This window comes from Antennarius striatus, chromosome 11 (genome assembly GCF_040054535.1).
Source record: "Antennarius striatus isolate MH-2024 chromosome 11, ASM4005453v1, whole genome shotgun sequence".
In the NCBI taxonomy this organism is placed as follows: domain Eukaryota; kingdom Metazoa; phylum Chordata; class Actinopteri; order Lophiiformes; family Antennariidae; genus Antennarius; species Antennarius striatus.
In genome coordinates this window covers 3,810,487-3,831,066 of record NC_090786.1, presented here as the reverse complement: position 1 = coordinate 3,831,066, position 20,580 = coordinate 3,810,487, and the positions used below count along the sequence as shown (strand labels likewise).

Sequence of the window (20,580 nt, the reverse complement as noted above, 5' to 3'; positions counted from 1 at the left end):
GCTTGGTTTTTATGACGTGTTAAATCAAACGTGATGTCATGTTGTTTTCCAGTTTTGTTTTGGAGAAATGGATTTTGGGAATATTCATGTACTTTTAATTAAAATACTTCAAAAAGGCGTGACGGGAGGATTAAAGTCTGGATGGTTTTAGGTTCTACTTTTTTCTGAGTTTGCTGGAAAATGTTAATTTTTAGTTCTTCATATACTTGTTAATTTACATGGTCTTCCCAGAGCGCAAATCTTATTCTAAACTGGGTTTCGATCCATCACGATGCCGACACCTAGTGGGCAAACTGGTCAGTCACTCACCGTCATTCACATCATCTTATATGAAACAGGCACGAGAAAAACAGATCCGGAATTTCTTCAAAAAGGAGCTAAAAAAAGATTATTTGAATAGATTGACGCAAATTAAATGTTAAATAATGTGACTGAATTAAAATAACTCCGACACCTTCCTCTACACCCGATCTTCAGAGCCCGTCATATTTTACAACCTGTTGTCGTTTTACAACAGCGGCATCCTCTGGTCAACTGATGTTACTGCAGCTAGGCTGAAATTACTCCTGGAGCCGCAGATAAATTCTAGCAGCTGAACAAACTTACTTATTGAATGTAAATGCAATTAAATGACACAAACATCCTGATGAGTTGACGTAATTTAACTGGATTTTACAGTAGACTGCCTCAAACTGTACACGTATTTAATATAATGTATTTTCACAATTTATGTGGGGAAAAAAAGGGGGAAAAATGTTGTTTGAATCTTGGACTGAAGACTCCTTTTCTACCCAACGCACATCCCAGATGACCCCACACACACACAACCCCCGCCTATAGGAGGACAGAAGCAAGAATGGCAGCTAAATCATGTCTGTTGGAGTTCATTTGCTGCATCAAAATATCCCATCTGTGAATCCATTTCAAACCCAAACCATGACTCCAAAAATGCTGACATAAGCTTTAAAGTCATGTGTAACATTAATGTTCACATTAAATGGGAATTTGGGGTAGGAACTAAGACAATAAACTCCTGCAGGGTCTACTTCAGGACTGATTTCAGTCTAATTTCCACCAAGGACTAGTTTGGACTAAATCAGGCACTGCAGCAATGACTTCAGGGTCGTGGATAGTTTGGTCAGCGGAGGCCTCATTCATGTGCAACAGCTGTAAGGAACATTTTCCATGTCCTGCTGGTCCCAGCAGCACAAAATAACATCTCAGAGATAAATCATCTAATTTTAGGGACCTGAGTGTCAGACTCAAGGTGAACAATTTGAAGGGTTTTTATTATGGGGGAAGATTCACACGCTGGAAAGTAAAAGGAATCTGCTACGCTAAACCCTTTGTGTTATAGTCACTAACCATAATGGCTTTATCGCACAAGCTGGACTCTGATTGGCTGCAGGAAGATTAATTATCTGTCAAGTGAACAAAAAGCAAACATGGATGATGACATACCTTCAGCCATTACCGGCGGAGGCTCTAAAACAAGGGAAAGATCATGGATGGAGGGTTGATCGCTGGTTTCTGGACAGTTTGGCTGAAATAACACCTACCAGGTGTTTCTAGTCAACCTGATGGCACCTCAGCCTCGCCCAGCCGGGGACCAGCAGGGGGCGAGAGCCAACTGGTGTACAGGACCAGTGCTGTGGGGGCGCAATGTTACCAAAAAACTGCCTGTTTCAAATAAAACCGGTTCAAACCGGAGAAAAAACGGATGTGTGAGGAGAAGCCCGACTCAGAGTGACTGGTTCTGACGTTATTTCCACCAGTAGGGTAACTTGCGTTGTTAAAACAAGATTATGTTATATCTGTTCACACTTTGACTGAATTAAAAGAAATTCAAATTTGGAGTTACACAGGATTTTATTTGATTTTCCCAGACAGGTGTAAGAAATCCAGAGTTCTGTTTGTCCAACAAAATGGGTCCTGTAAGGTAGAGATGTTACAGTACGATGACGTTCTACAGTAATAACAGTTGCTCCTTGGGTAACGCACCATCTCTAGAGTCCTTCTGATTGTTATCTCCCTTCATAGGCGGAAAGCTTTTGGCACATGCACACTCTTTTGCTTTGCTCATGCTTTTAAGTGAACAGTCGTTGCGAATGACATACAGGACAAGTCGCGGGTCTGTTCCACCCGGGTCTGAACCACACTTCTGATTCCGAGACTCTGGGGGGGATTCTCAGTTGTTCCCGTGAGTTTTGAAGGTCTCCACATTTCCTCTGCTGATGAATTTGATAAAATGGCGATAGAAGAAGACGATTCGCGCTTGGCCCAGCTTGAAAGCCATGGACATGATGGCCATGCCGACGATGATGAAGAGGGAGGTGAGCATGAAGTACTTTGGGTGATTGGGAACGATGTCGCCGAAACCGATGGTGGTGAGCGTGATGAAGCAGAAGTAGTAGGGGTCAAAGCCCTTGAACTCAGTTTCCCAAATCGGGAGTATTATACCGCCAAAGAAAATGTAGGCAAACACAATGAAAACGATGAGCACGAAGGGAACGTCCAGCATCTCCATTCCGTCTCCGAGTCCTGTGAAGTCCCAAATGACACAACCCACGGGTGGCGGCGGCAGCTGGTCCAGTTCCGGACACGACAGGGTCCTGAGCAGCGGCCCCTTCCTCAGTAAGTTTTCACGGGCGAGAATCTTCTCAAAGATCTCCTTGTTGTTCTGGAGCTGGATGGACTTTTGCCGAACGTCCACCTGGGTCTGCATCACCTGCCGGATGTCAAGGGGTTCACGCACTGCCATGTCATGGCTGAAAACGAAGGTTCCGTCCTCTAGCGTCCAGTGGTGGGCGTCCTCCTTCTTCTTCTTGTCCTTCCACGGCGACCAGGTGCGGGTGCGGAGGTTTTTGCATAGGCCGTGGAAGCGTATGTAACATCTGGACATCAGCAGAGCGAGGAAGTCGCCCACGTCCAGGATGACCAGGAGCATGAGAGGGATGCCCACCATGGCATAGAAGACACACGCCACCTTGCCCAGCAGGGTAACCGGGTAGATCTCCCCATATCCTGCAACAAAGGATAAAACGTTTTAGCGGTGCACGAGTTGAAGACACCTGAGGCTGAGGTTAATAAAGGGCCCGGCTGAGGCTGAGGTTAATAAAAGGCACGACATCAGATTTTAGATGCTGTGTGGAAGAGTCCTAAAGATCCCAGGAGAACCAGGCTGACGACACTCCAATAACTTCTAACAAGCTCTTTGCGGTCGTGTAAAAAGCATTCTCATCTGCCCTCAGCAAGTTGTTGGGCTTCCTGTCGCTGTTAATCAATTAGCCATTAGCTAGCTTCTTTTAACCACTTATCTGGGTGTATCTGAAAGTAAGCTAATGCATCCTAACGACGTTCTCGCGATAGCAGCGAAACCCCGTGGATTTTAACCACAGAGCCTTTTACATTTTGCTGACTGAGCGAGGGAGCTGAAATCACATTAAAAAGCATCTCTTCTCTGGCCATCACTTCCTGTCCGTTCAGACACACAAACAGAATCCCAAACGGCGCCAGTTCTTATTCGAAAGGCTGATCAGTGCTAATCAGAGATCGTATGAATCAGATTGAAATCCGATCGATTTCAAAAATAGATGCTCAGATGTACCCAGATGCCAAACGGGATGACTGCCCAACACACGGTGATCTTATAACCCCTAAACGCTCAGATATTCTAACTGTCTGACAGCTGCCATCCGTTAATCAGCCACACAGAGAAAGACCGACAAGATTTTAGAGGATATAGCCTTGTTAGTTCAGAACTGGCTGCATTATCGCTCATCCACAAGCACATGGCGTAAGACCCGATCTCTGATGGCCTCCTGGAACCAGGGCGGCTGTTTTAGGTTAAGACTGACCCCTAGTTCTGAATATTTGCTGTACTTAAGTAGATCTGACGAACGCTTAGGTTAGCGTAAAAGTGTTTGAGCTACATGGATTGGGAAATTTGTTTCAAAAAGATATTCCTGGATATGTTTAGAGCACCAGAGGCCTGAAATGTATACACACGGAATGCCAAAGGATGCTGGCTTTCCCACAGTAATGTAGAGCAAGCACTTTTCTAGTCCGCTAACATCGACGCAAGGAACTAAGCGTGCTCATTAGTCACCAAAGTGCACCAAACCACAAGGAACACAGACCACATTACAGAAAACCTCCCACAGAGATGCGATCGATGTGAGGAGAGCAGCTGTGAGTCAGGAAGAAACGTCCACTGATCAGACCTGGAGAACTTTTCCATCTTTAGGGTCCTATGGGTTCAGGGCAGGGGATCAGGCTAACAATATGACAACACCCCTGCATCCATCTATTTCCTGTCTGTGTGGGTTGTGTGTCCGGATGTGAAACGGTGAAGGATTCAGGATCGCTCTGCTCGACACAACAGGTGCTCTGGTACATCAATGTTATATATAGAACCATTAAAGTGGACCAAGTTGATGCAGGTGGGATGTTCAGTCCAGGATTTGACTTTTTTGTAAAACAGTTTAGGTCTGTAACATCATCGGACTGTCAAACCCATTAATTCCTCTGCCAGAAACACATCGAGATGCATTTATCCTGACGGAAAAGCCTCCATCGAAGGTTAATTGTGGATTTCAAACAGCCAGTGTGATCATGTTTACAGAAGGGAATAACAGAGTTTGGTGGAAAGGGTTTCGGAGCTCTTTAATATTTAGGGGAAATGTAAAAACAACAAGTGACTTTAAAAAGAATCTCAACTTCATCTCTTTATTCGGGCCCACACCAAAATGTCGGTTCCGGACCCACACCCTCCCTTATTTATGGAAAACATTGTGGTGGTGGAAGTCTTAAATAAATATCCCGCAGCACAAACACGCGTTTGGTTTGACTCACCGACCGTTGTGAAGACGGTGCAGCAGAAGAAGAGCGAGCCAAAGAACGTCCACCTGTTCGGTCTTTGGAGCCAGATGGACTTGAACTCGGTCCTCATCTTAGTCTCCACTTCCCTCACGATGTCTTCATGTGTGCAGGAGACGTTTTCTGCAAATTGGCAGTCGGTGTGAAGCAAATTAATCAGATAAATCGTTAATAGATTAATAGATGGTGTGCGTAAAGGAGATACGCAGAAGTTAGATCCTACGTTGAATGGGTAAAAAAAAAATCATCAAATGAGATTTAAACGTCGGTTTCCACGTGAGTTAAAGTCTGTTTAACTTATGAGTGGTTTCTTACCGGTGGAGTTCTGGACGGTTCGGACGATCTTATCCAGGAACTGGTGGTAGTCCTTCTCCGTCGTGGATGCGCTCCCGCCTTCAATGTGCTGGAACATCAGCGCGCCGAGCGCCGCGTACGCCACCAGAGACAGACACAACAAAACGTGAGGAAACAGCCTCCAGAAACGCGCAGCGCATTTTCTGGACTCGTCCTTGATGCTTATCCGCCTCTTCACCACCGCTGACATTTTCTTCAGCTCCTTCCAGCTCCTGGCGCACCGGTCCCTCTGGAGAGCTGCTGTCCGCTCTGCGCTCTGCTCCAGCAATGCGCGCTCAGGCAGTGAACGCTCCACATCATCCATACGCGCATCACAGACGCTACGACGGAGCCTCCGGGGATTTCCGTTATCGACTCCACAGCCTTTTTACTCTGGTGTGACTGCCGTGGGGCCCTCGGGGGCCTCATCGAGTTTCTCATAGCCTTCACAGAGTTACACCTTAACAACATTAATGGAATGGGTTTGATCTCAGTGGCACAGGGGTGTTTTTGTTCAAACTAAAGAGGAATGAATCTGAAAAACTGAAATCTGAGTCCAAATATTACAAACCGAGGCTTTATTTCTGTCTGGCAGAATGTCTCTTCTTACCAGGCAGATTTTATGTCATACATTTCACTTATTTACCTTGTTCTTTATCATCTCGATCATTTTGATTTAATTTGTTTTCCTCAATTCCGAGCAAGCGGCAGGAAACGAGAATCTTTGATCAACACCGAGGAAGAAAAACACAAATGTTCCATTGGTTTATTTTTCACTTTTATCTTTATCGTATGAAAAGGTTAGGAAGGTTTTCATCACGTCGATCTGTTTCATTTGTGTTTGTTTGAACACAAATTGCTGAATGTTTTTTTTTTAATGTATCTTATTTCTTTAATTTCAACTTAAACATGAACAGTAGTGCATGGAAAGTTCAACCGTGGAGCAATAACAGAACAAGAACAAATGCTCTTTACTCTTAATGTCTCCTCCCCATCAAACAGCAGGGCAACAGGTGCTGCTGTCTTTCTATATTTAGGACCCATGTGACCCCGAACAGCTGGGCCCAGCCTCCTCCAAATACCTGGGGACTACATGCTGAGGAATTATATTTGGGATGCTGCTACTTTTAACTCGTTAGAACTTGAATAAGGCAGCTGATTGAGGGATCTGCTGGAGGTGACAACAACACCAGAGTAATGGTGTGACGAAAAGGTGGAAGTGGCACTTAATCAATGAGATGCTGGAGCGCTGGAGGGAGGGGATGTGAAAAACAAACTCCATAAAACACACCACACGACCGCCACTGTGTCCAAGTCTGGTTTACTTCAGGGCCACGGCGCGGGGAATTTAAACTGGACTTAAAAGACACAACACGCTAAAAGTCAAGATGCTGTGATGAACCGATATCACGACTGAAGAGAGTAATAAACGTCTCTCGCCTTTGGGAATGAAAAAAGTGGCAGAAACTCTTTCCCAGCTTCCCCGGATCAACCTTTACATGGAACCCCGAAGTGTTCACGCAGCCTTGGTTTTGAATTAATGACCCAATACTTCATAGATTTGACCAGAATACCCTTTTAATAGTGAAAATGTGCGTTCGTGGGCATTAATGTTCCAAATTTTGGGAACATATTTCACGTAGCAGCGGGTGGATCTCTCTTTCGCATCACGACAGCCGTCACTGTCCGACTCCGGCACGACTACGCCTCGTGGAATGTTGATTTCTCTCCAGAAATCCAGCACTTGAGCAGCTGCCGTCTGCTCAGCATCAACGCAGTAAACACTTTGGCTGGCATTCTGCTTAAAATAAACAGCCATCAGAGAGTCGCAGCAGCTCCGGCCTCCGCTCGACACATTAACGGCATACCAGAGCCAACAGTCAGAGAACAAACACAGCCATGTTGGGCCGATCCCTTTTAAAGGCAAAGCCAGCCGCTTGTGTTTGTGTTAATGTGATTTATCTGGAGGCGAGCTCGGAGGAGGCCTTATTTAGTCCTTTTTAATCATTGTTGTGTGTTGATGATTTTTAAAGAAAGACGCATTTGGAGTCGCAGGTACCGAGATGCAGGTTTTAAATTAGAGCAAAATAATAAATACGCTGCATGCTGATGTGTTTAGACCACACACACACACACACACACACACATATATACACACAGGGATGCATCACAGAGACTGGAAGATTCTTATCTAGAGGGTTTCACTGCCTCTCGGTGTGCGCTGCTCGGAATGAACCTTGATGCGTATCACAGAGCAACCATTTCCAATTTAGTAACACAACAAGGCAAAAATCTATGGCAGCTCGGTTCTTAAGGTGAAAGTAGTCCAGCGCAACAAGCCGTCCTGATTACCTGATACATGTAATCAATACAGAGACTATTTATCTGCAGTTTGCTTTAATGGAACTGGAGTTCCATTAAAGAGTTTGAGCAGCTCGATGCAGCAGATCTGATTAAATTCGGTTAATAATGGTGCGGTTATGGTGAAGTCAGGAAAAGATCCAACAATGGATTCCCTTTTCTTCCAAATTGGAAGCATCATGAATGAATGATGCATAAATACCAGATTAGGGTAATTTAATAGAGAGAAGAACAAGACTTGAAAACCTCAGGCTTAAGTTTATTGAAGTGGGATCTTCCTCCTTCCCTCATTTCATCCATTTCCCTCCTTCTGTTCTCCATTAAGAAAGATTTGTTGAGAAACACATTTCGCTGATGTTTTTGAGGAAAAAAAATTACATTATAAGATTTTAATCAATGCCATTTGGACTTAAATGATGCTGGTAGCTTGTCAGGCTTTATGTCACACCCTGAAGCCATTAACACAATCTAATTCCACTTCTGAAGGCGGTGGTTTCGCCTGACTTTGCTGGGATAATCATCTCTCTTTTACCACTCATTATGCCCTCAAACACTAAGATGTGGACGGGGTCAGCATCGGGTAACAGAAACGGGTGGAGACATGACATCACTGATGTGTAGCTGAGGCGGTGCAGATTTGTTATCTATAAAATGGATTTGGTCAGGAGTGATATCAAATCATATGTCGGTAATGCAAACTATGAATGATTCACACCTGGAGGAGATTCCAGGTTTTAGATTGAGTTTCCCGGTGACAGTGTATAAACGAGACATGATGGTAACATGGACCAGTTTAGACCATCCTGATCAACTCATCTTCAAGGAGAGAATTGTCCCAAAAAAAAAAGAAACCCAAAGTGTGCTCAACAAAATTTTCACAAGGGACAGTCACACTCTTAGTTTTGTTTTCTTTGGTTAAAAATATAAAGGCACTCAACACAACTTTCACCTTTTCCTGACCTCAGCAGAACGGGCCGCTATGGAGCCCGACACCAGCCATGATGTCAGGGCGTCATCCACTATGGCCATTCTTCAGACCGCAAGAGGAATGCTCTCCTGTCATGAGATCCTGGGATGGATAAGTGAACGGTAATGGATTGGAAAGCATAAATGTATTGTGTTGTATTGCAGTAACTGTTTGCAGTTGTATTTTTTTCATCATGGTTGAGATTTTGCAGCAAGTATAAAAATCATGCATGTTAAGAAGCTCCTAGATTGTCTTAAAGTTGTGCGTGAATCTTTAATTCCCCAAGGGTCAAATTAAAAATAACCTCAAGCCACAACAGCAGCACCAAACGGACTGGAGATCTGTAGCTTCGACTTTCAAACCATTACCGATTGTATTTTGAGTTCTGACTGAAGAACTGGGAGATCCGGAATGGAAACGGGAAAACATGCAGCCAATGGGTTCAATCGAGCATCCACGCCCTTTGGAACTCAGCTGCAACCAGTTAGAGGTTTTCATCTTCTGTCACTTTGTGATGCTTCGAACGACAAATGCTTTTGATTTGCATTTAATCTTAATTTAGTAGCCCAGTTGATTTAGTCTCGTCTTGAGCCTTGTACTTCGACTCCTTGTTACATTTAACTTTGGATGTTTACTCATATCAAAACTTATGTTTTTTTTCTTTTCTATAAAATGTCTGCATAACCCGAGAGTTTCCCTTAAGATATGATGCAGAGTCATCCCAGTTCGCCATCAGTGCTCATGAAGGGAAAAATATATTTGTAAGCTGAAAAATTTACATTTTTATTTTGAAGCTACAAATTAACTTCAAAATAAGAGCAATTTTAGGCACAAAGAAATTATGCATTACATCTTGGTCATTTATTGAAATATCAGGTTTACCCACAACCATTCTCACATCACTGGTTACATCATAATATGTTTAAATCTTATCAAAACCACAGGACAGAATTAAATAGACACTCTTTGTAAATAAAAGTTGTGTCTCCCAGTTGGTTTCCAAAATTTTAAAATTCTGGCTGAATTGTTTTACGTATTCTACTTAGATGGAAGACAAGAAAACAGCAACTGCACTGATTAACAAGAGTAGTAACGTTGACTTTCATGATGGTTGGTGCACATATTGACTTATCAACAGGAGGGGGGGAAAAAAAGACTTGCTGAATCTCAATCCTCTGCGCTGAAAGCCTTCTTCTCCCTGGCTTTACGCAACACTCCAAGGATGCTGTCTTGGTTGTTTACGATGTTGTAAGAGGTCAAATCAATCAGAGCACTGAAATCCTTCTCCGAGAAGGTCATGTTGTCGGTGGTGTATGGCGAGTTGCTGGTGCTCACATCCACCTCCCCAGCTTTCATTTCCTCAGTCTTGCGCTTCACGCCTGTAAAAATCACATTGATAAGCTTGATTGAATCTGGTTTCTTTTACCTTGAATCCCAAGCAATTTACGCATTATTTAAAAAAATTAACATTAAAGTATTCCTGAAGGGTTCATCTGCCCAATATGAGTGCAGTGCTAGCGTCAAACATGCCAACATTAGCTGCTGTATCGGAACTCAGACAAACCTGGTTGTTTAAAGTCTTTGAATGTGATATTGACAAGTGGGAAATGAACCACTATGGGTGCCTTGGGGTTTTTCACATCTTCAATGACGTAGACCTCCTTTGGCTCCTTTTGCAGTTCATCATAATTCACATCAGGAAAGGGGATGTTGTGATCTTGACAGTAAGCAGCAGTCTTCTTGAGGACCTGATTGATTAAACATGTCAATTAATCCACAATATATCTTTTTAGCATTTCAAGTATTCCCAGATGAGTTTGCCCTCCTGTTTACCCTGCAAACTGCAGATGGGTCCCAGGAGTAACTCAGAGTTATGATGACATCCACGTCTCTCTCTGGCCGCAGGACAGGCGCACAGCCAATGTTGATGGCATGACCGGCATCGACCAGCCTCATGGTGGTGTCGTTGGGCGTCAGTTGGTTTGGGAAGGCATCTGGATGAGTGTCTGGATGGAAATCAGGAGATATTAAACCAACACCAATGATAATGGCTGAACTTTGTGGAGGCAGGTTTGATAGTGTTCAAATTCTTTGGATCATGGGTTCATGTGCACCATGAAAGCAACAGGACTGGTTTCCTACCTTTCCAGGCTACAAAGTTACTGCTTCTTGAATAGTCCCAGCGCATAAGGAAGCCACGCAGGATATTGTACATTTCAGCAACGACTGGACGATCTTTGAAGAAGTTTGTCAAGAACATGTTCGTCTCAGTCGTTCCATCGATGACGGTCGTGTCCAGAGTTACTTGTTTGGAGTCAACTTCTATCAGCAAATCAATGTGAACAGGGATTTGTCAGGGCTTTGCTAGACCAATGATCAAACATTAGCTTCAGAACTGGTGCCTGTTCAAATACATGCCAAACTTAAACATTGAAAGCCGTCTAGCGCCCATTGGAACGTGTAAGAGCATAATGGTTAAAGGGATTAGTCTTAATAGAATTTCTACTCCATAGAGTCAATCAGTAATTCTTTAACTTCTGACGTTTCATATTAAAGCAGTGTTTTCATGAACGTAGCTGTACCTATTTCATTAATATCCGGTCCTAGCCAGGGGGTCCAAAGGGGTTTGTTCCCGGTGGCAAAACTCCACATCTGGGTCACGTTGATGGAAAAGACACTGCTCCATATTCCTGATTTTTTCAAAAAAGAACTTGGTTACTTTGGATGAACAGCTTGTGGAATCAAAATGTAATTTAGATTCCAGAAACCGTTCATCCACTCTGTAGAACAGTAAATAGATTGCCATCATTTCAGTTTAAATATAAAAATATACTTAAAGTTGCACCTCAAATTCAACGTCAATAAATTCATGCTTCAGAATTTCTTGAAGGTTTTGAATCATGCCATGGGTTAAAAAGAAGCACCAAACATGGCAATGGGCTGCCCAGCAACTGAAGTCATTCCTGGCTTTTGTCCAAGGTAAGATACTAAATGGTCTTACCTAAATAATAGGGAATGGGGAGCTCTGGGAGTTTCTCAATGATACGACCAAGAAAGAACCGACTTCCAAAGTCTTCAGTTTGGACAAATGCCCCATACTTCTTGACGCCCACTTCATAGGGGGTAAACTCGCACCACTCTGTCAACAGGAAGTCACAGAATCAGAACAAATCCATTCATTCCTTCCTCTTAGCTCTGTCAGGTGTTTGAACTTGTCCAGACTTCATAAACTAGGCTAAAAACATTGATATTCGACATCTTTAAAATCCGCTTTCATGGTATGTTTAGAAAACAAGTGGAAATATTAACCAGCTTCAGTCTGACCCAATCCAATCCCATCCTTTATATTGACAGCGTTGTATATAGGTAGAGGGTTTTGGCCCTCCTCAACTGCTTTCTTCTGCTCTGATAGTTTGTGGGTGACTTTCTGGAATTTTAACATAGTATACATTATTCAACAAGGAACTGTAGCAACCGTCAACACTTCAAAATGATATGAGGACGCTCACTTTTCCAAAGACCAGATGCTCAAGGACCAGGCCCGCCATATCAATGAAGGACACGAGGTACCCATTATTCTCCTTCTTCAAAATTTCCTTATCATAGTACTGAAATTTCTCCATAGAGAAGGCGGACAGGACACTTTTGGTCATCTGTTCCTTTGCTGCCGAGATGATCTCATCGATGTCCTGCTGCGACCAGTTAGCTTCCTGATATAGCGTAGCCAGAGCCCTGTTTCAATGAAACCAATAGCATTTAAGGTCCTAAAAAGACACTTAAGTCAGCTTGAAAGATTTTTCTGAAAAACTCTCACCATGTGGATCCAGACAGAGCAGACATGTAGGTAACAGCATCCAGGATCCCCGTGTCCTTCAGGCCCTTCAAACTACCAAGCAGGCCCGTCATCGCTCGGGCCCCCCCACCTGACGCCACGATTGCGACAGTTGGTAACTGGACAGCAGGATAAGAGGGGTGCTACTTGGTACCATGTTAACAATTCCATTTCCCCATGTGTGTCAAACATTGAATGTGCAGTGCTGCAGGCTACGAACGTACACACAAACCTTTTCATGACGAGGTGGCGCTTCAAGGCCTAGGAGCTTCTGCAGAGCTTGTGACACCACAACTTTTCTCTTCTTTATAAACTCCTTCTCCTCCTTTGGGATGTCAAAGTCGAGACGAACGGCCATGTAGTCATCTTCCCTGTGAATTTCAAAGATACAAGCAGAAAGCAGGGTTTGAGTTTTTGCTTTAGAACTGAGAGTCCAAGGGTAGAAGCAGTGACATGAGGTGAGGTTCATGGCTGGTGAGGCACTGAAATCATAATCAGTTTAACATATGAACCTACAGTGTAGCTTATTCACCATTTAGTTACAAATACAAACACAAATAAGCACATTTGATTTAAGAAACAAGTTACCTACACTTTTGTTATGTTTTATTGACTTATAAGTGAAGTCCATGCACAGCTCCTTCTGAACAGATTGAAAAATTCTGAGTTGAAATATGTAATCCTCCATTTTTATTGTAAGGCAAGTGGAAAAAACAAAGGGCTACGCTTGACTAGCTGACTGTAGATAGGAGCTTGCAGTCACTCATTTTGCGACCGAGTCCCAAGAAGGATCCCTGGGATTAACAGAACTCAGTGCCTCACTTCCTGCCTTTTTAACCAGCCATTTTAAGATCGCTCAACTCAAGACGTTACACAAACAGTTGACAATCACTGTACATTATGTACATTGCTATATAAACTAAATTTCCACAATTTAGCTAAACGTGTTAGCGCAGACAGATGGCATTACAGTCTCACTGTTGAGCTACCAGCACAGTTATCGAGAGAACCCATAATGAGGCTCAGCTGGCTGCTGCCTCACCACAGGTCTCTTCCCAGTATTTCAGCGGTAAATGAAAATTTGGCGATTGAGTAAAAATATAAAATTGGTGACTTTAAACGGAAAACTTTATAATACACATTAATAAATGAATAAAACCATTTATTTCTTCCATTTTTCTTTTCATGATGGCAGGTGAGGCCGTGCCTCCCCTGACCGCATGTCACTGGGTAGAAGATTCAAATGTAGGACAATTGAGGATAGAAAAATCGGAGGTAGTTTTAGCAGCAGAACAATGTTTCTGAACAAGTTGTCAACAGTTTCTTACCAGTCATTCGATTTAAGTTCAAAATCCACTTTTTCCTAAGATGGAAAATACATGATTACAATAAATCTCAAGTAACAAACCACTCATTCATTACATACAATGGTGTGAAAAAAGGGATTTCCCCCCCAAAGCTAATAGCTGCTTGGGCTACCCTTGGCAACTACAACAGCAATCAAGCATTTGTGATAACTTTCATGAGTCTTTTACAGCATTGTGGAGGGAGACACATTCTCATATTCCCTACTAATCTGTAGAGAAAAATATGACAATGTTAAGTTGTTGTAAATGTTAGATGGCATAGTTTCTGCAAAGATTCAATGCAATATTTTAACTTCCTCTGCTGGCAACAGGTTGACATTACTAGATTTTGAGCTGTATTTTTCGAAGTTAATCACATATTCCCACAGGAAATTTGGGTAAAGTTATTGGTCATCTGTGTTAAAGGTATCTGATAAATTCTCAATGTCCAACTGTCGTGTCTTACCTCTTATCAGTTCAAAACAAACGGATGTAAAAAATCCTTACATCTTCCATAACAAGAGAGAGTTGGCAGGTCTTTTTGTCTTGCAACGGCTTCAGCGGGACAGAACTTTCCATGATGTTAATGTTGAAATTATTCCGAGTCTGACAGAAGAGAGAAATGCATCATGTTAAGCCACAGCACCTCAGGGCTGTGCTAACATTTATCTCACCATTACAGACCAGCAAAACTTACCTCCACTCCAATTTCTGTCTCCAAGTCTCTGTTGACGTAAAATCGCAGTTGGGGATTCAAACTCGGATCAATGGTTTGAACCTCCTCATAGGCTCCTCTGAGTTTCAGCGCCTTGCCTCTCATAGCTATCCAAAAAAGACACACCCTCTTCATCAGTAGAATAACACCATTCCCTTGCACACAGGATGACTTTGGATATATAAAATCAACACTCACACAATCCTCAACAGATTAACATTCAACTTACAAACATTCGGAGATGCAAACAAATGAGCTCCACCATATCAGACTATTCTCCCACAGTTCGTTTTTCTACCACAACCCCTATAGGGGCAGCTCCACTGCGTTCATGCAACGCCAACACTCATCTCCCTCTTGTTTGTCGTTTGTTAGCATCTCAGAGGGTCAGGCTTTGTACCTCTGTGCTTTACTGTTTATCATGGATGATAAAGCAAAGGCTAGTGAGGATAATGGTTGTCAGATGACAACTCTGACCCTCAATAACTCCCTCCTCGACAATCCTGCCTCAAAAATCATTCATCATCTCTGTCCACAAGAAGCTGGCAACGACTACAGACCTGTTGTACCTTCGCCTGTAGTCATGAAGTGTTTTGAGGTACTGCTCTTAACACATGAGGACCTGTCTACCTCCCACCCTGGACCCCAAGTTTGCCTACAGGGCAAACCTGTCCACTGAACGCTATCAATACAGTTCTTTACACTGTGCCGAGTCGTCTGGAGCACATGGGAGCTAGGAGAGAATGCTTTTCCTGGACTTCAGCTCAGCCTTCAACGTCATCTCACAGATCCTAGTGGAGAAAATTTCAACTGGGTCTCACCACTACAATCTGCCACTAGATTTCGTCAAACTTTCCAGTGTGTTCATTCTAGGAACCAATTATGTTCTCATGTTGAAGACAAATTGTACACATTGCATTAGCCCATGCTACCTTTAGCCACCTCTTCATGAGAGGGGCATGTACTAGGCAAGGTTGGCATTGACAAGAGCTCATTAGCATATAATGGTGCAGGTACAAACAGACTCATATGTGAAACCCGTTTTATATTTTGAATACAGTTTAACTGGACATGTCACAGCTGTGTCAAATTCAGTAAAGAGCAAAATACGGGATCTTTAACTTTTTGAAATAGATCCGTACCTTCATGTCGGGTCAGTTGGTTGGTGTCCACATCAAGCACGCAGAACGGTGCAGCCTGAAAGACAGATCAGTTCAAGGTATCACCACCATACAAGTAGAGAACAAAAGGAATGAGGTGTAAGCCATGACATCTCACCATAATGATGCCATTAGAGAGATACTCAGAACTGGGATCTTCCCTACAAAAAAAAAAAAAAAGACAACTGATTGAATAACTGTGGAAGCACAGAAAAAAAGGACAATAAATCTGCAGAACTTACGTTTTCTGTAGCTCAAATTCTATGAGAAGCTTGTTTTCTGTCTGCAGAAAAAGCAGAAATTCAATCCTAAACATTTGATTAATGTTCATACGGTGAGCCGATAAAGCAAAGACAAACTTTACAAACCGTCTTCACATGAATTGGTTCTGATCCACTGGACTGAGTAAGATTTAAGTTTTACCTCAGGGGTTATGATGAACTCCTTTGTCTCCTTCCCCTCTCCTGTCAGGGTGTCGATGTCAAACACCAGAGTAGTAATTAGGTTGTCCGGTGCCAGGGGGTCCTCATCATAAAGCTTGAACTCTATGATATTCTGAGAAACGGGGCCGGTGGTCACTTCTATGACATCACACTAGTGAAGACTGTGTCATAAAGGACTCACTTTCACGTTGGTGGGCACCCTAAAGGTGACGATTTCATTCCACACCGGGTTGTTATCGTTGCCCACAGTTTTTGTTCGGAAAGGTTTTGCAGTCGCCGTTGGGAGATTGACAATGACGTATCCGTCACACGCAGACACTAATAAAAAACAACAACCCTTAAACACTGCTTTCATTTAAATAACAGCTCAGGTTGTATCATTCAAAATCAAGTTGTTACTGAAGTCGCTGTCGCCGCTCAAGGTTGCACTCAGTATGGTGACATTCAAGGTCGAATAGGAGACATTTTCTATCTGAAACAAGTCAAACAAACCAACAATAAGAATGAAGTCTTAAAAGATACTTATTAATCGCGGAGGAAATTGCACACATCCACTGCTCAAGCATTACATAATGAACAAACACTGGACAAACGCAAGAGAAACACTGACACCACAGGACATACCACAAGACATACACCACACTAACAAACACATGCAGCACCAACAGGACATACACTAAACTAAAATATAAACAGTATAAAATTAGGTTAAATAAAATAACTAAAATAAAAAGTGCAATTGAAAATTAGCAGGAGGCCCACATGGTGGGTAAGGTACACCCATCTTACAATGTAAGGTATGTCACTATCCAATATTACAACATAACACCTTGGTCCCACTACACTGCAGCACAGGCTGACATCCCATCTCCTCCCCTCTTCAAACATATGCTGACCTCAACACTCCATCCCCACTCCTTCTGAGAAAACCATCTAAAACCATTATGTAGTGAATGGTCTAATGTCAAATGTGTGCGGGCTTGTCCAGAATCTGGGTTTCAGAGATTATGCAAAGGGCCAGGCCTCACCGCAGATGGTTCTGTGGAGTGATTGTGAACCCGCTCCTCTCTTTTTTTACTAGAAAAGAAACAAAAACGTTTTTTTAAACTCAAATACAAACTAAGGATTTTTTAAAAGATGTAAAAAAAATAAAGAGCCGTTACCTCTGTCGCAGCCGAAAAGCAAGCCACAGTTGACCCTTTGAATGTAGAAGATGACAGGAAGTGAGTTCATGATCGGCAAGATGTTTTTATTTGGTCTGTGAAATCTGATATTTTCTGAATTTTCCGAGTTTCAGTTGAGGTTAAATTATATGATTCAAGTCAATCAACATATTTCTGTAAATATGTAAAAGCTACTCTGAGTGGTTTTTTTTTTTACTACCTCACTGTTGACAGTGAACTTCCTGGTTTCCTTCTCCTCTGGCGTCAGGCTGCTGATATCCAATGTTACCATGGTGAGGAGGTCGTCAGTCTTCATCGGGTCTTCATCATACAGGCACACCTCCAGAGTGCTCTGAGAGAATGAAGTCTTAATGGTAAGGTTCGCAACTACTATTGCATAAGAGGTTTAGCCCATTCCCCTCAGGCAAAGTCATCAAATTGTGGAATGTTCTTGCGTGTTCCTGCTGCAACAGCCTCCTTTACATTGCTGTAGATATTTGACAGACCAGTCTTGTGGCTGGAGAAATCTTAATCTGTCAACTGTATCCTCCTTGAATTCCATACGTTGATTAACCCATGACATGCGTGTTCACACCAGACTCACCTTGACCCCTTCATCATTGATTGTGAAAGTAAAAGTCTCATTCCATTCTGGGTTTGGGTCGTTTCCCACAGTCACTGTCCTGCAGACCTTTTCAGACTGGGAGGGTAGAGAGACGGTGACATAACAGTCTGCTTCGGATACTGGGATGTGGAAACGAGAAAAGACAAGATTCATGAACGTGTCAAGAACCGTTCATTCACAGGACATTAAATCAAACTGATGGATTCATTTGTAATGCCGCTATGCTTTTGGGGTCTCAAGTCGTCATACGGGAAAGTAAATGCATTTTTTTTGCAAATATACTCACCAGTCAAAAAACCAACAACAACATGGACAACTAAATATCAGATTTAATTCAAATTTATTTTCCTTCTATAATCTGTTTCGGTTAAGAGGCTCCTGTTTTGTAATGAGTGTTTTTCTTTTTTTTTGGAGTATAAGTGGGTAGGAGTTTAATAAGTTTACACTTCTTCCCATTCCTTTTCGGATAGTGTTCACACCATTCTGGTGTATTTATTATTGTTATTGGTTTTTTAAAATTTTATTTCAATTAAAAAAAAAAATTTAATTAGACTTTCATGAAAATATCCGGTGCATTATTCCCCGTTTTTCCCTGAAAGTTCCACCGGTTGCTAGGCAACCTTCTGTCCTCTGTCACCTATGGCCAATCACCATCAGCCTGTGGATCTGGTCAGATCATTAAGCCGTCAGCTCGTAGTTCAATGTAACTAACTTGCATTTTGCCAACGTGACATCGTCATAGTAGAACATGCATGCCTTGATTGGCCTCACCTTTACCTGAGCAGACCTGCCCCAACTTTTCTCCTCGACTGACTCCTGATTTCAAGCTTGCCAATTGTTATGACAGTAAGAGCCCTGCAAGAATATTTCGATGAGCGTTTCAAAAAACTGCAGTGTTATCTACGGTCTTTCGGTTTTCGTCCACTTTTCAAATGTTTCAAACGTCCTTCTCTAGTTTTCCTTTAAAATGTTGGATTTTTTTTAGTTTCCTGCCAAAACACAATCCCAACACAACCTCTGAGTACTTCAGTTGATACAGCAAGCAAGCAAACAGCAAAACAAAAACAGTAAAAACTTAGAAGCGATCAAATTCAAAGTGAACCAAAAAGAATGTGCAAAAACAAAAAAAAGGGACAAACAGGCAAACAAATGGCAAACTTTTCTTTGCAGAGATAGCAATCAAAAACATTCAGTTTGAACATGACTACTCTTGTGATGGGGAAAATGAGAAAAGGGAAGTATGTGCAGAAAAAAAGTTCTACTCACAATAATCTCCGTTATTAATGTTTTCGGCTCTCAGAACGGTGACGTCCAAGGCCCAGAAGGTAACATCCATCTGTTCGATCGGGGAAAGCATGGTGAAAAGTTAGTCAGTCACTCAAGACTGCAGACTTATATAGTGGTACAAATGACTGACACACCCAGCGCCAGGATTCACTTTATACAACAGTAAACCAGTTGAGTCACTTTTTCCCCCCTTTGGATTTATGTGTAGGTTGTCAATCATGAAGAATCTATACAAACTATAGCCCGTTAGGCTTCGTAATCCCGCCCACCAAACTTGTTGAAACTGTAATTAAATGCAATAAGTACTGAATTGCATTGATTTTATTTTCATATAATGGTTTTTATAAGTCATTTGCATTGGTACAAATAAAAACTCCATCTTCTACTCAGCTAGCCTGCCTGTCAAATTTTACAAGTATGTCACCCATCAGTCAAAAAGCTCTATATGAGCCGCCTTGTCTACACCATCATAAATAACCTGCAATCAATCACTGCTGTCAAAGTTCAGGCATGTTTCACTTCATAAAAAACAAAAAAACAAACACTATCGTAGCATCAGCTATTTGTTAGTGCCAACAAACCGGCATTGACCTTTAATGACACAAGACAAGACAAGATCTTGGCAATCATTGCAAACACCGCCGCCTGTAGCAAAATAACAGGCAGAGCAGACTAGGGTCCCACGAGAAAACTGGTTGTAACCACGGAGCAATGTGGAAAACAAACACCAATAACCAATGGTTAAGTGATACCTACACCCCAGAGACTCATCTTGAAGTGTCAGGCGTCCAGAGATTCAACAATTTGATGTGTGGAAACGCTCCGGTTTTAAGGCAGGAACCCTGTGAAGCTGTAGCACCTGGTACCTGTTCTACCCCACACCTGTTTCCACTCTACAATCCACCACGCATCACCAATCTAGAGTGTTTCTACTGTGTGTTCAATTAAGATCAGGTCATGGGGACTGAACGGTTATATAATCTTATCAGTAAAATTATACAGCAGCATTTTGATATCTACTCACAGGCTCCATTGGGGATGTAAGACACACTTTGACCCACGGCTGGAAGGAAAGCGTTGTCCTGTTGTCCTGAAGAGAAAACGACTACCTGATTGAGGAGGATCGAGTTTTAAAGCAAACGTTCATTTTCATATGATTCACACCCAAATGAGTCCCAATGATCCATTTCCATAAGCAGCTCAAACGTTGATGAGCGGAAGGAGTTATGTTGTTTTCTGCAGTGGTACTCAAAATTATTCAAAATTATTCAAAATTCAATTTGACACTGATGCATAAATTTCACATACTTTACCTACAATTTTCCACCGTTCTTTCATCCAACAAATCCTCGAGGAACGCTGTCTCCTTAAAATAGCCTTAACTCTCGGTGGCTCCTCCATCATCCAGAGGTCGTGACAGTCCATCAGGAGGAGGATTACATTCTCAGGATCTCACAGTTGTGTTTGGTT

At 42.4% G+C, this 20,580-nt stretch overlaps 2 protein-coding genes across 5 annotated transcripts; both read right to left on the bottom strand.

Moving 5' to 3' along the window:
- Positions 1-1,900: 1,900 nt before the first annotated feature.
- Positions 1,901-5,474, bottom strand: kcnk18 (potassium channel, subfamily K, member 18). Its single transcript, XM_068328024.1, has 3 exons — positions 5,194-5,474; positions 4,855-5,001; positions 1,901-3,024 (listed from the first exon to the last, which is right to left on the bottom strand). Exons 1-3 carry the CDS (start codon positions 5,420-5,422, stop codon positions 2,189-2,191), a joined length of 1,212 nt encoding a protein of 403 aa, XP_068184125.1. The 5' UTR covers positions 5,423-5,474; the 3' UTR covers positions 1,901-2,188.
- A 3,923-nt stretch (positions 5,475-9,397) lies between these two features.
- Positions 9,398-20,580, bottom strand: pla2g4f.1 (phospholipase A2, group IVF, tandem duplicate 1). 4 transcript variants are annotated; one of them, XM_068327541.1, is made up of 26 exons: positions 20,419-20,580; positions 20,135-20,200; positions 19,090-19,159; positions 17,803-17,942; positions 17,419-17,550; positions 17,199-17,233; positions 17,064-17,112; positions 16,435-16,507; positions 16,217-16,353; positions 16,016-16,147; positions 15,835-15,875; positions 15,711-15,753; positions 15,575-15,629; positions 14,415-14,539; positions 14,225-14,323; positions 13,700-13,734; positions 12,604-12,742; positions 12,354-12,490; positions 12,049-12,271; positions 11,849-11,966; positions 11,541-11,678; positions 11,122-11,229; positions 10,682-10,861; positions 10,373-10,545; positions 10,104-10,287; positions 9,398-9,918 (listed from the first exon to the last, which is right to left on the bottom strand). In XM_068327541.1, the coding sequence occupies exons 1-26, from the start codon at positions 20,533-20,535 to the stop codon at positions 9,707-9,709; spliced, it is 2,961 nt and encodes a 986-aa protein (XP_068183642.1). In that variant the 5' UTR covers positions 20,536-20,580; the 3' UTR covers positions 9,398-9,706. The 4 variants fall into 4 exon arrangements, with proteins under 4 accessions (XP_068183642.1, XP_068183645.1, XP_068183644.1 ...); XM_068327544.1 differs by having other exon boundaries at positions 20,424-20,580; XM_068327543.1 differs by having other exon boundaries at positions 20,135-20,219; positions 20,428-20,580.

Bases quoted from the DNA above. Each gene is read 5' to 3' on its own strand.
- kcnk18 (XM_068328024.1), bottom strand. From the start codon at position 5,422: ATGTCAGCGGTGGTGAAGAGGCGGATAAGCATCAAGGACGAGTCCAGA. The intron at 5,002-5,193 runs GTAAGAAACCAC...GCCAATTTGCAG, and splicing joins AACCGTCCAGAACTCCACCG to AAAACGTCTCCTGCACACAT. The intron at 3,025-4,854 runs GTGAGTCAAACC...CCTTTGTTGCAG, and splicing joins CACCGTCTTCACAACGGTCG to GATATGGGGAGATCTACCCG.
- pla2g4f.1 (XM_068327541.1), bottom strand. From the start codon at position 20,535: ATGGACTGTCACGACCTCTGGATGATGGAGGAGCCACCGAGAGTTAAG. The intron at 16,508-17,063 runs GTGAGGCCTGGC...GACTTGTTTCAG, and splicing joins ACTCCACAGAACCATCTGCG to ATAGAAAATGTCTCCTATTC. The intron at 15,754-15,834 runs GTAAGTTCTGCA...TTTTTTTTGTAG, and splicing joins GAATTTGAGCTACAGAAAAC to GGAAGATCCCAGTTCTGAGT.